The sequence below is a fragment of the Borostomias antarcticus genome (assembly GCF_949987555.1).
Source record: "Borostomias antarcticus genome assembly, chromosome: 26".
NCBI classification, from domain to species: Eukaryota; Metazoa; Chordata; class Actinopteri; order Stomiiformes; family Stomiidae; genus Borostomias; species Borostomias antarcticus.
Genome location: NC_140259.1, coordinates 10,213,321 through 10,227,387, shown reverse-complemented (window position 1 = coordinate 10,227,387; position 14,067 = coordinate 10,213,321). Strand labels below are relative to the sequence as shown.

Genomic DNA, 14,067 nt, shown 5'->3' with positions numbered 1-14,067 from the left:
GGGTGCGGGGTGAAGTGTATTAGGGTGCGGGGTGAAGTTATTAGGGTGCGGGGGTGAAGTGTATTAGGGTGCGGGGTGAAGTGTATTAGGGTGCTGGGTGAAGTGTATTAGGGTGAAGTGTACTAGGGTGCGGGGTGAAGTGTATTAGGGTGCGGGGTGAAGTTATTAGGGTGCAGGGTGAAGTGTATTAGGGTGCGGGCTCAAGTGTATTAGGGTGCGGGGTGAAGTGTATTAGGGTGCGGGCTCAAGTGTATTAGGGTGCGGGGTGAAGTGTATTAGGGTGCGGGGTGAAGTATATTAGGGTGCTGGGTGAAGTGTATTAGGGTGCGGGCTCAAGTGTATTAGGGTGCGGGGTGAAGTGTATTAGGGTGCGGGCTCAAGTGTATTAGGGTGCGGGGTGAAGTGTATTAGGGTGCTGGGTGAAGTATATTAGGGTGCTGGGTGAAGTGTATTAGGGTGCGGGCTCAAGTGTATTAGGGTGCGGGGTGAAGTGTATTAGGGTGCGGGGTGAAGTGTATTAGGGTGAGGGGTGAAGTGTATTAGGGTGCGGGGTGAAGTTTTTAGGGTGCGGGGTGAAGTGTATTAGGGTGCGGGGTGAAGTGTATTAGGGTGAAGTGTATTAGGGTGAAGTTATTAGGATGCGGGGTGAAATGTATTAGGGTGAAGTGTATTAGGGTGAAGTGTATTAGGGTGAAGTTATTAGGGTGCGGGGTGAAATGTATTAGGGTGAAGTGTATTAGGGTGAAGTTATTAGGGTGCGGGGTGAAATGTATTAGGGTGAAGTGTATTAGGGTGAAGTGTATTAGGGTGAAGTGTATTAGGGTGAAGTTATTAGGGTGCGGGGTGAAATGTATTAGGGTGAAGTGTATTAGGGTGAAGTGTATTAGGGTGCGGGGTGAAGTGTATTAGGGTGCGGGGTGAAGTGTATTAGGGTGCGGGGTGAAGTGTATAAGGGTGCGGGGTGAAGTGTATTAGGGTGCGGGAGTGAGATCCATTGGTTTATTTGCAGAATCCCTGTGTTAGGCTACTACTGATATTGAATATATCATTACATTGTTAGATTCAATTTGTATGGTTCATTAGTTCACAGCATTACTAAATAAATAAACAAATGGGCAAACAAAACACGCAACTACACCAAGTGTTATTTCCCTACGTCATTTGAATCCTTGATTAGAAGGAGATTCGCTCCTGTCCTGTAATTCCACTTCACCTAAAACATCCCACTGTTTCACTCACTTAGTTCTGGTAATGTTCCTTGTGAGTGATTTGCGTGCTAAGCAAGACTTTGTATATACAAACAGTTGGAGGCCTACTTACAGTTGGAACAGGTTTGACTGGTAACAGGTTTTTCTGACTTGGAGGAGTTGGGTTGCCGTGTGTCGCAAATATTGATCTGGAGTCATTCAACATGTCTACTGGTGAACTGTGCATTAAACACGGGACCACAGGGCCAGGTCATTCAACGAGAACGTGTCCAAACCGTTGGTACTGTAAACTATAACACTGATAGAATATAAACACAACTATAATTTAGGGGACAGTTCATTTGTCTGTGTGCCATGTTTAATATGACCGAATGCAAGAGGATACTGCCATGTTTCTTGTTCTAGTCAGGTGGGACAGACTGGTAATGATTTTTAAAAACAGAACATTTAGCCCAAGTATTCAACAGCACCTTCACCTGAAACATTATTCTTTAAACCTAGTTAAGAAGTGTTCAATTTCTCTCTGTCAAATCTTTCGTACTGTTACAAAATAAACTAAATAAGCCACGATGACTCGACTCAACTTTGATTCTTTTTTCGGGTGAACCAATAGCAACAACATTCAACTCAATCATTGTTTTCAGACATGGAATTACACTGTATGGTCCCCATGGAAACGTGATGGATGGATGGAAAAAAACATTGAACTGAATTTGGTAGAAAATGAACATGAAAACCAGACATCAATATCAATGTAAATGTTGATACAGTTTATTACTGAGGTGGTAAATACGAACTGGGTTACAGTATGTGAAACACACGATTAATTGATTGCATACAGGCCCTGGATTGCAAAAATAGTTTGGAATTTAACACACAATTCGGTTTGGAGTTCACTCCTTAGCCAAAAGTACAATCGATTCACAATAACCATGAACACCATTCATTTAGCTACACCCTAGCCTCAAACCCTCGAACCGCACCCAGCAGTTTTGCACACTTAATTATCAAGACGTCCACAAGGTGGCGCTATTATCCCAGGAAAATAAGTGGGCACCTCTTAGGTCGCGCGGTAGAACAGCCATCCTGTGATCAACATACGAGCTGCGATTCCCCAATTATCTACATGTCCCTGAAAAATCATACACATACACATGGCACGAATCCCATCCCGTTACCCACAACCAGAACAGTTAAGGGTGGAACATCCATCTCTCTGATAACGTTACATACAGCATTACCTTTCAGGCAAAAGTTATCCAAAGTAGTAACTTGGACTTATAGAATATATCAACAATAGAAACACCATCATCCACTTGGTTGAGATTGATCAATGAAAAGCATGACATCTGATATAGAACTGAACAACCGAACACGGTAAATAAAAGGGAATGGGGTTGAGTTATACATGTAATACGAAGCTGAGAACGTATATATCACAATTATGGTACAGAATTGCAGTAAAGTTACAGTATGTGTGAAAGTCCCTCTTCGACCTTTTACCACATGGCTGATTCTTTCTTATGGGTTCCAAGTCGGCATTTTAAGAGTATTCTGTCAGTATCATGATCCTCATCCAGCAGCCTGGCTGTGGAGCAACGAGACTAAACATACAGGAACAGGCCTACGGGTCTCACACCCTCGCCTTCCCATCAGGCCTAGGGGTCTCGTACCCTCGCCTTCCCATCAGGCCTAGGGGTCTCGTACCCTCGCCTTCCCATCAGGCCTAGGGGTCTCGCACCCTCGCCTTCCCATCAGGCCTAGGGGTCTCGTACCCACGCCTTCCCATCAGGCCTAGGGGTCTCGTACCCTCGCCTTCCCATCAGGCCTAGGGGTCTCGCACCCTCGCCTTCCCATCAGGCCTAGGGGTCTCGTACCCTCGCCTTCCCATCAGGCCTAGGGGTCTCGCACCCTCGCCTTCCCATCAGGCCTAGGGGTCTTGTACCCTCGCCTTCCCATCAGGCCTAGGGACCTTGTACCCTCGCCTTCCCATCAGGCCTAGGGGTCTTGTACCCTCGCCTTCCCACCAGATTCTGTGATTAACTGAAATGTGCATTCGCATGATTGAGTTTCTAGACTGGGAATGGTTGCTTTTGAAGCACACCGGAAGAGAGACCTCGAGAGAGAGGGAGGGAGGGAGAGAACGGGAGAGGAAACCGTCTGTGAATGGAATATCAGCAGATAACAAAAAGTGATGCAAAATAAATAAAGAATACAATTAAATAAAAGTCTCTCCTTTCAAAGGCCTGCACGTGTCAATTGGGGAGACGGTAAATCATTTGTAAAAAGATAAAAAAGAGCCCCTTCTGGAACAAAAATTATAATTCAGATTATTTACACTTTAACGGGCGACCAATAACATAAACCATCCAATCAACTGACACAGAAAGTTGACTCGTCATCATCACACGCATGATTTTGATTTTGACCTGCATTGCACACAATCTTCATATAGGTCCCTTCATCTTCTGTTGGGCCGTAAAAGGTAAAGTTGATAAATACTGATTGAAAGAAACGGAAGTTGAAGCAAGTGTACTAAATGTAGGATAAAGCTCATTCAATTCAATTACAAAAGCTTAACTATGGCCTTTCTACTTGTAAAACCTTTGTTGACCAAGCGGCGGGAATCAAATCGTTTTTTGATAGAGAACAAATGAATGCAAGTACAGAGGAATACACGTTCAGTAAGCATGCACATTAAACCAGTCATGGCAGAATATCCTTCTGCACCAAGTCCACAGTCACATGGGGTACAATGACACACCCGACCCCTGACCCCCACAAGCAAAACACACCGATGGAAACAGCTTAGAGCCGACGAGTTCACACAGAGACATCGGTCTCGTCTGAAATGGAAAGCGTTAACACGGAAGCCACAAACGTTCCTTAGTTGTGTGTGAATAACACGCTAGAAGTCTGTCCTCTGGAAAGAGCAGCGCGCAGAGCTGTACTGGGCCCAATATACCGCACTGCACCCTGGGAGAACGCGAGGTTCCAGAGCCTGGTGGTGGTCGTCTTGGCGCTGTCACAGGCGCGGCCGCCATGGATCAAACAGGCACGGCCCAGAGAGGTCAAAGGTCGCCACCATGAGGGCCTGATCCACCGAGGGGAAGGGCCCCGGCGGGCGTACGACCTCAGCAACACAACAGGAGCTTCTCCCCTCTCCCTTCTCTCCACGTCAGCAGCTACCGAACCAGGACTTCCTGTCACAATTCACCTCCTTTGGCGTCAGAGCAAATTAAAAAGAGAATAAAAGGAAAACAAAAGATGGGCAGGGATCAGGGGTCAGCTTCTCCAGCCGGGCGCGTCCTGACCTCCAGGCCGACACGGAGAGGGTTGGGGGAACCCCCCCCCCCCCGTCAGACCGACCTGGGGTCCCAAGCCAAAGTGATGGGGTTTCAATTTACCAAATAAAATACAGCCTTGATGAGAAGAAAGGAAAGGTGAAATGAAAGAGCCTGGTGTCGGGGCAGCGCTGGGAAGCCAGGGTCACTGCCGGTAATAAGCACCTGGAAACCAAACGGAGAGAAGACATGTTTCCAGACGAGCGTTTCATAAACAGGACCCTGTAACAACACCGTCACGCACCCCTGGCTAGCGAGGGTAACCGCTAATCTAACGCAGTCATATCCACAACCATAGTACAGGATATCAAAGTAGAATCGTACATATTGAGACCGTGGAGACTAGGATGGGTGTATTACGGTGTGGTGCGTCTCGTATTGCGTTGTGGAGTGTTGTGTTTGTTTGTGTTTGTTTGTTTGTTTGTTTACTGTATTGCTGGCGTCAGAGAGGACGGACCTTTATACGCGGCCTCGGGTCGGGAGGGGGAGCGGGGCGTGAAGGGGTTCTCTGAGTAGCCGTAGCCGGAGCCCACGTTCTCATAGTCAGGGGTTCGAGGCTGAGGAGGCCTGGGAGAGACGCAGGGGGGAGAGACGCACACATAGTGACATTGAGGCCAGCTGAGTCAGAAGGACATAACCCCTACGTTGACCCCACAAAGCATTTTATTACCTGCATCATGTGATCTATATGACAGATTTTAAGCATTTTATTTTACGTGGTATCATCCTGTACATATGACAGATAAACATCCTTGAATGTGTTCTGAATAAAGTCTAATGTTTGCACTGAGGTTGTAATAAGTGTGAGTGAGTGTTCAGTACCTCTCAGGCTTGTTGTGGTTCCTTTGTCTCTGGTGTTCGAGCTCCTCTCTGGACCTGGGCCTGACCCCCCCCTCGGTGCTGGGCCTCACCCCCCCCTCGGAGCTCGGCTGGGGGGCAGAGGAACGCACCAACCACCACAGGGAGGGGACACAAAGAGGAAGTCCGTTTATTAAAGCTACATGAGATGACTAGACACTTTTGTCGGCCCCTCTGGTCGTGATAAAATCGGCACGGCGTTTGAAGAACCGCACTTCCCACAATTCCCCACTCACTCGCTGTAATGATGGGAAAAAATATGATAAACGTACGTGGAGCAGACTGGACTGGGAGATTGTAGCTACTTGAATGGACTAATAAATTCCCAGGGTCTCATGCAGTCTCATGTCACGAAAACGATTTTTGGGGTCTTGCTAAGGCCAATTCATAAACTAATAGCAAGTAAAGGTGAATATTGAACCATAAAGAAAGTTCTCATTGAGCTTTAAGTGGTCTCCATTACCAAGAACCTGAGTTAGCTGAGCCCAGCGTTCAGTCAGAACCCGTGATGTTGAAAGTGTTGGTGGCCTAACCTTGTAGTCTCCTTCTGGCCTCCTCCTATCCATGGCCTGCCTCTCCTTCTCCTTCTCCTTCTCCCTGGACTTCTTGTACTCCTTCTTCTCCTGCTCCATCAGCAAGCGAGCAATCTCCTGCCGACACACCCACATCCCGTTTACTGACGGGGCTCAAAGACCACGTAGATCACAGTCTTTCATGGGGAGAGACAGTCTTTCATGGGGAGAGACAGTCTTTCATGGGGAGAGACAGTCTTTCATGGGGAGAGACACAGTCTTTCATGGGGAGAGACAGTCTTTCATGGGGAGAGACACAGTCTTTCATGGGGAGAGACACAGTCTTTCATGGGGAGAGACAGTCTTTCATGGGGAGAGACAGTCTTTCATGGGGAGAGACAGGTCTTTCATGGGGAGACACAGTCTTTCATGGGGAGAGACAGGTCTTTCATGGGGAGAGACACAGTCTTTCATGGGGAGAGACAGGTCTTTCATGGGGAGACACAGTCTTTCATGGGGAGAGAGACACGTCTTTCATGGGGAGAGAGAGTCTTTCATGGGGAGAGACATGTCTTTCATGGGGAGAGAGACAGTCTTTCATGGGGAGAGACATGTCATTCATGGGGAGAGACACAGTCTTTCATGGGGAGAGACAGGTCTGTCATGGGGAGAGACACAGTCTTTCATGGGGAGAGACAGTCTTTCATGGGGAGAGACACAGTCTTTCATGGGGAGAGAGTCTTTCATGGGGAGAGACACAGTCTTTCATGGGGAGAGACACGTCTTTCATGGGGAGAGACACAGTCTTTCATGGGGAGAGACAGGTCTTTCATGGGGAGAGACACGTCTTTCATGGGGAGAGACAGGTCTTTCATGGGGAGAGACAGTCTTTCATGGGGAGAGACACAGTCTTTCACGGGGAGAGACACAGTCTTTCATGGGGAGAGACACGTCTTTCATGGGGAGAGACAGGTCTTTCATGGAGAGACACAGTCTTTCATGGGGAGAGACACGTCTTTCATGGGGAGAGACAGGTCTTTCATGGGGAGAGACAGGTCTTTCATGGGGAGAGACACGTCTTTCATGGGGAGAGACATGTCTTTCATGGGGAGAGACACAGTCTTTCATGGGGAGAGACACAGTCTTTCATGGGGAGAGACACCGTCTTTCATGGGGAGAGACAGTCTTTTATGGGGAGAGACAGGTCTTTCATGGGGAGAGAGACAGGTCTTTCATGGGGAGAGACACAGTCTTTCATGGGGAGAGACACTTCTTTCATGGGGAGAGACACAGTCTTTCATGGGGAGAGACATCTTTCATGGGGAGAGACACGTCTTTCATGGGGAGAGACAGTCTTTCATGGGGAGAGACACAGTCTTTCATGGGGAGAGACAGTCTTTCATGGGGAGAGACAGTCTTTCATGGGGAGGGACACAGTCTTTCATGGGGAGAGACACAGTCTTTTATGGGGAGAGACAGGTCTTTCATGGGGAGAGAGACAGGTCTTTCATGGGGAGAGACACAGTCTTTCATGGGGAGAGACACTTCTTTCATGGGGAGAGACACAGTCTTTCATGGGGAGAGACATCTTTCATGGGGAGAGACACGTCTTTCATGGGGAGAGACAGTCTTTCATGGGGAGAGACACAGTCTTTCATGGGGAGAGACAGTCTTTCATGGGGAGAGACAGTCTTTCATGGGGAGGGACACAGTCTTTCATGGGGAGAGACACAGTCTTTCATGGGGAGAGACAGGTCTTTCATGGGGAGAGACAGGTCTTTCATGGGGAGAGACAGTCTTTCATGGGGAGAGACAGTCTTTCATGGGGAGAGACACAGTCTTTCATGGGGAGAGACAGGTCTTTCATGGGGAGAGACAGTCTTTCACGGGGAGAGACACGTCTTTCATGGGGAGAGACACAGTCTTTCATGGGGAGAGACAGTCTTTCATGGGGAGACACGTCTTTCATGGGGAGACACGTCTTTCATGGGGAGAGACACAGTCTTTCATGGGGAGAGAGACAGTCTTTCATGGGGAGAGACACAGTCTTTCATGGGGAGAGACACAGTCTTTCATGGGGAGAGACAGTCTTTCATGGGGAGAGACAGTCTTTCATGGGGAGAGACAGTCTTTCATGGGGAGAGACAGTCTTTCATGGGGAGAGACACGTCTTTCATGGGGAGAGACACGTCTTTCATGGGGAGAGACACTTCTTTCATGGGGAGAGACACAGTCTTTCATGGGGAGAGACAGTCTTTCATGGGGAGAGACTCGTCTTTCATGGGGAGAGACACAGTCTTTCATGGGGAGAGACACAGTCTTTCATGGGGAGAGACAGGTCTTTCATGGGGAGAGACACAGTCTTTCATGGGGAGAGACACAGTCTTTCATGGGGAGAGACACAGTCTTTCATGGGGAGAGACGCGTCTTTCATGGGGAGAGACACGTCTTTCATGGGGAGAGACACAGTCTTTCATGGGGAGAGACGCGTCTTTCATGGGGAGAGACACGTCTTTCATGGGGAGAGACACAGTCTTTCATGGGGAGAGACACAGTCTTTCATGGGGAGAGACACAGTCTTTCATGGGGAGAGACACAGTCTTTCATGGGGAGAGACAGTCTTTCATGGGGAGAGACAGTCTTTCATGGGGAGAGACAGTCTTTCATGGGGAGAGACACAGTCTTTCATGGGGAGAGACACAGTCTTTCATGGGGAGAGAGACAGTCTTTCATGGGGAGAGACACAGTCTTTCATGGGGAGAGAGACAGTCTTTCATGGGGAGAGACACGTCTTTCATGGGGAGAGACACAGTCTTTCATGGGGAGAGAGACAGTCTTTAATGGGGAGAGACACAGTCTTTCATGGGGAGAGAGACAGTCTTTCATGGGGAGAGACACGTCTTTCATGGGGAGAGACAGTCTTTCATGGGGAGAGACAGGTCTTTCATGGGGAGAGACACTTTCAGAGAGAACAGGGCTGATCGGGTGGTGGTAAACAATAATAGTGAAATGGTTGATTGAGAGAGAGAGAGAGAGAGAGAGAGAGAGAGAGAGAGAGAGAGAAGAGTGAGAGAGAGAGAGAGAGAGAGAGAAGAGTGAGAGAATTAAATGATAAAACAATAGTTGTGTTCGGAATCGCTCCCTATTCACTATATAGTGCACTATATAGGGCGTCAGCCATTTTGTTTGTAGTGTCCGAATTCTCCACGGAATTTTCGTTCCCTATATAGTCCACTATTTATTACCCACAATTCACCTTGATTTGCAGGGAACAGTGCATGTACCCTACATTTTCTCCGTTCCATAGGTAGTTCACTACATGGTGAACCCCATATAGGGAATAGGGAGTGAGGGAACGAGGGAGCGATTCCCAACACAGCTAATGAGAGTTTCCCTCGCCTCACCTCATCTTGAGCCACCTGGGCGGCACGCTTGTCCATCTTGCTCGCCTGAAACCCACAACAAGGAAGAAAACGCTTGAGTTCCTTTTTCCCTCTGTGCATAACATCGTGTTCCCATGCGTCTCACATTACATCATGGAGGAAAGGCTTTTATTTTGAAAGGCAGCATATCTCTGCTGATGGGTACAAATCTCTTTTTCGCTGATGGATTTATTGATTTTTTACATCATTTGAACGCGGGACTTCAGCCTCTGAACACCTCCCAGCCCCTTGACCATTCAATGATTTCTAAACAGCTCATCATATGGAAATTTACGTTCAAAAACATAGAAATTTGTTCTTTTCAACATTCTGAGAACTCGCCATTTTGGAGATGGAAGGTTTTGACCTGACACCAGCGATATGCTACAATACACGATTAAAATAGAATGATCTAATGCTGGGATCAAAGACTACACTATATTTTTGGCTTTCATGATGGTCACCGTTGTCAGATTAGGCAATCAGAGTGACATAAATTCTTGCATCAATCATTGAAGGTCAATAAATTGTCAATCATGGCTACAGAAGTGAGTTGTTACCACTGCTCAAACAAGCGTTCCTCTGTTTGGGAGTTCCCCCTGACTGCAGCATCCGCCATGTTTATTATCTGAACCAGAGAGAACTCTTTGATCCTATTGGTCAACGTCAAGGAACACGTCGTAGGACTCACTAGGCGGGAAAATACCACAAAAATGTGGACAAGCTGGACATGCGAGACTTTCCACCGGGGTTCTCCGCTCTTCTTCCATTATGTCACACTAAAGGTATTTTCACACCAAACGCGAATATTCTTGCGGAAAAAATAAAAATAAAATCAAAACCCATATTTCTCAATTAGTCTGTTCACACCAAACGCGAAGTTTCTGCATTCCAAAAGCGAAATTTATTTTTTTCCGCAAATGTTTAGATTTTTCTGCGGATTTCTCTGGCCCAACAGGCACGTCACAATCAAATGACGGCAAGCCGAACATGCTGACAGCACAGCCTGTTGTCCGATAGGGCCTCACCCTACACACAACTATGTTGAATGAATAAGCTGTCATAACCCTACCCTCGGCTCATATAAGTAGGCCTAGGCAAGTAAATGGGGTTAGAATAGCCATGATCAGGTCCCTACTGTATACTAATAAACCTGAACGGTCTAGATCTAACGAGCCTACTTTAGACCACTCTGTAATAGGCTAGAGGACAACTTGCAGTAGTTAGCGTAGCTATAGCAGCAGAGAGCATAGACCTTCTCAGTCCCGTTGTCGCATTCCGCTCGCATGAGCGAGCTTGTCCACATTTTTGTGGTATTTTCCCGCCTAGTAAGTCGTACGATGTGTTCCTTGACTTTGACCAATAGGATCACAGAGTGATCTTATTGGTCGACGACGACGCCGCCGCCAGGAAATTTGTCTGAGGCGAAAAATCGTGCTGAAATGGTCGTGGATTGGTGGTCTGACCCCAGCATAAGGCTGTTCTAACATTGTGACGCATCATAACGAGGGTGTGAGGAACCTTGATCTCCTCCTCCTGCAGCCTCCGCGCCACCTCCATGTCCTTCAGCTCCTGCTCCCTCTGCTCCCTCAGCTCCAGGTGGGAGAGGCCCTGGGTGGCGTCGGTCACGCCGTACTCCCCTCCTCCTCCTCCGCCTCCTCCTCCCAGACCGCGTAGGCCACGCCCTGCAAGGCGGAGACATTACTCACACAGAGACCTGGAGAAGAGGACTCCGCCCACAACTCTCACCTAACAGGGCTTCAGCGTCCGTTCTCAGAGCCAACTCTTGTTTTGTGACAAATGATTCTGAATCGATTCATGAATCCCAAAATCGATCTTTTATTTAATGAATTAATGAATAAATGAAGGAATGAATAGTTCATTCATTCATTCAATGATTCATCCATTTTTGGAAATCAGAATCGATACCCAGCCCTAGTATTGATGTGTTGCATAACTTGGCAGTCATGTAATTAAGGTTACAGCTAAAAAAAACAGGTTTTAGTAACACTAACCGAATCGATATTGAATCGAATCGAATCGGAATCGAATCTTGAAATTCGAATCGATACCCAGCCCTACTGGCTAGTGAGTTATAAACGTCACCAGTCATGCTAGTTGTACAACGGAGGAGGCCGAGAATGACGACGGCATCGCTGAAGCCCTTGAGGGTTTAAATTGGGGTGCAGCATGTTCCCGAGGGTCGGAGACGAGCGTGAGAGTGATTCTGGACAAGAGAATCATGTCTGTTCACAATGGAACATTTCTACGGGAATGTGTGACTAGATTCTCCAGCACAAGCCCATGATGTGTAGACATCAACCCAACACCACAGCTCAGACGACCAGCTGGTCCACATCAGCAGCACTGCTCGTTTGCAGGGTACCATCACGATCTGAAGTGAGAGATTTCTCAAAAATTACAGTGGAACCACCATCACCATCATCATCATCACCATCATCATCACCATCATCATCAGATCCGAGGCAGAGCAGAGGAAGGCGAGTGTGTTCATATTAGTGATTACTATGTTAGGGGGGCCGACCCAACACCTGATGCTTCCAGCGATTACCCAGCGAAAAAGCATCCAGGCACGCCCCGCAGCCCAAACCCAACACACCCCCACACACACACACCCACACCCCCCCCCCCCACGGGGCCCAGGCTGGGCGGTACCTGGCTCTCTGTGGGCGTGACCGTGAGAGCCTCCTCCACTCGGCCCCTCCCCATAGGTGTCCTCGTCCTCCCTCCTCCTCGTCCTCTCCCCCCTCCCTCCGCTGCTCCGGGGCTCCTCCCCCTCTTCTCCCCCCTGCCGTCGCCTCCCCACGCCTCTATCCCCCCCCTCCTCCTCCTCCTCCTCCTCACCCCAGGGTCTGGGATGACTCGGGACGCGTGGCTCCTCCTCCTCCCTGCTCCTCGGTCTGTCTTTGTGTCGGCCGTGTCCTTCACGTCGGCCTCTCTCGACGTCTCTCTGACCGTCTCTCTTCCAGTCTCTCTGGGGTCCTCTCTCTCTGTCCTCCCTCCTGTCTCTCTGTCCCTCTAGGCGTCTCCCCTGCTCCGTGTCCAGCTCCCTGTCTCTGTCCCTCTCCCGGTCCCTACGTCCGTCTCTGTCTTTGTCTCTCTCCCTCAACTCGTCCAGACTCTTGGGCCGGGGGGGCCTCGGGGGCCTCTCCTTCCTCCTAGCCCCGCCCCCGTGGTCAGGGGCCCCGTCTCCGTGCCTCCCCCTGGCGCGGGGCTCTGCGTACGGGTCGGCGCGCCCGCCGGGGACGCTCGCCGCCGCCGGGCGGTGTTCCGGGTATCTGGGGCGGGCGTGGCGGTCGCGTCCCGCCCTGCCGGGCTCGGGGAAGGAGGAGGTGCGGTCGCGGGGTCCGGAGGAGGAGCGGGGGTCGGAGGAGCGGGGGTCGGCGTAGCGGTCAGGTGAGGGGCCGGCGGGGGCGTGCGAGCTAGGGCCGGGCTGCCGGCGTCGGTCCAAGTCCAGGGGTGCTCGGCATGCTGGGTAGGGGGCAGTGGAGGGAGGCGAGGAAGGGGCGGTGTGACCGGCTGATGGTGGCGGTGGACAGGCATGGAGGAGGACAGAGACACACAGGTATGAGGGCTGGGGGGTTAGTGAGGACAGGGTTAGTGAGGACGGACAGGGACACAGGTATGAGGGCTGGGGGGTTAGTGAGGACAGGGTTAGTGAGGACGGACAGGGACACAGGTATGAGGGCTGGGGGGGTTAGTGAGGACCGAGACACACAGGTATGAGGGATGGGGGGGTTAGTGAGGACGGACAGAGACACACAGGTATGAGGGCTGGGGGGGTTAGTGAGGACAGAGACACACAGGTATGAGGGATGGGGGGGTTAGTGAGGACGGACAGAGACACACAGGTATGAGGGCTGGGGGGGGTTAGTGAGGCTTAGTCATTGGGTTCAAAGACACCGTCAAAACACTGGGCCGTCGACGCACGGAGATAGCGTGACTCTGAGGTTGTCATTTGCAGACATGTGGGATCCGTGACGGTCGAGCGGCAGTCAGGACGTAGAGAAGGTCACCGCGCATGGGAGCGTTTAGCGGCAAAATGAACGCAGAGCAGAAATGGACCTGTTGAACTGAGCTAGCGACACGCTGGCACAGGAAGGACAGCGACACGCTGGCACAGGAAGGACAGCGACACGCTGGCACAGGAAGGACAGCGACACGCTGGCACAGGAAGGACAGCGACACGCTGGCACAGGAAGGACAGCGGGCCGGTCATTCCTGAAGAGGAATGGTAAATGGACTACACTTATATAGCGCTTTTCCACCTTAGCGGCACTCAAAGCGCTTTACAATGGCCTCTCATTCACCCATTCACACACACATTCACACACCAATGGCGGCAGCTGCCATGCAAGGAGCTAACCTACTCATTGGGAGCAATTTTGGGGTTAGGTGTCTTGCTCAAGGACACTTCGACATGTGGACAGTCGGAGCTGGGATTCGAACCGCTGACCCTTCGATCATTGAACGACCCGCTCTATCAACTGAGCTACAGCCGCCCCTCCCGAACGCTGCGCTGGGCTTTGACCGCGGCCGGCCAGCGAGTGTGAGAACACACCCAGGGAGCGAGGGAAGGAGAAGTGGGCACGCCGGTGCTGCTGAGTCAGTGGAAAGGAATTTGAGTCATCCGCCGGCGGTTGGGCCAGCTTAGGAAAAACATACAACTTGCGTAACGCTTAAGACAAACACAAGACCAGAT

The 14,067-nt window shown here is 50.0% G+C and overlaps 1 protein-coding gene across 1 annotated transcript in view; it reads right to left on the bottom strand.

The window, feature by feature from the left end:
* Window positions 1–2,034: 2,034 nt before the first annotated feature.
* The window catches only part of ccdc50a (coiled-coil domain containing 50a), a 24,669-nt gene continuing 12,636 nt past the window's right edge, over window positions 2,035–14,067 (bottom strand). The window contains exons 6-12 of the mRNA XM_084459237.1: window positions 12,321–12,884; window positions 10,866–11,029; window positions 9,327–9,371; window positions 5,944–6,060; window positions 5,375–5,481; window positions 5,010–5,119; window positions 2,035–4,717 (exon numbers count right to left, since the gene is read on the bottom strand). Of these exons, the coding sequence (XP_084315363.1) occupies window positions 4,698–4,717; window positions 5,010–5,119; window positions 5,375–5,481; window positions 5,944–6,060; window positions 9,327–9,371; window positions 10,866–11,029; window positions 12,321–12,884 (1,127 nt within the window). The 3' untranslated portion in view covers window positions 2,035–4,697. The remainder of the gene's footprint in view (window positions 4,718–5,009; window positions 5,120–5,374; window positions 5,482–5,943; window positions 6,061–9,326; window positions 9,372–10,865; window positions 11,030–12,320; window positions 12,885–14,067) is intronic.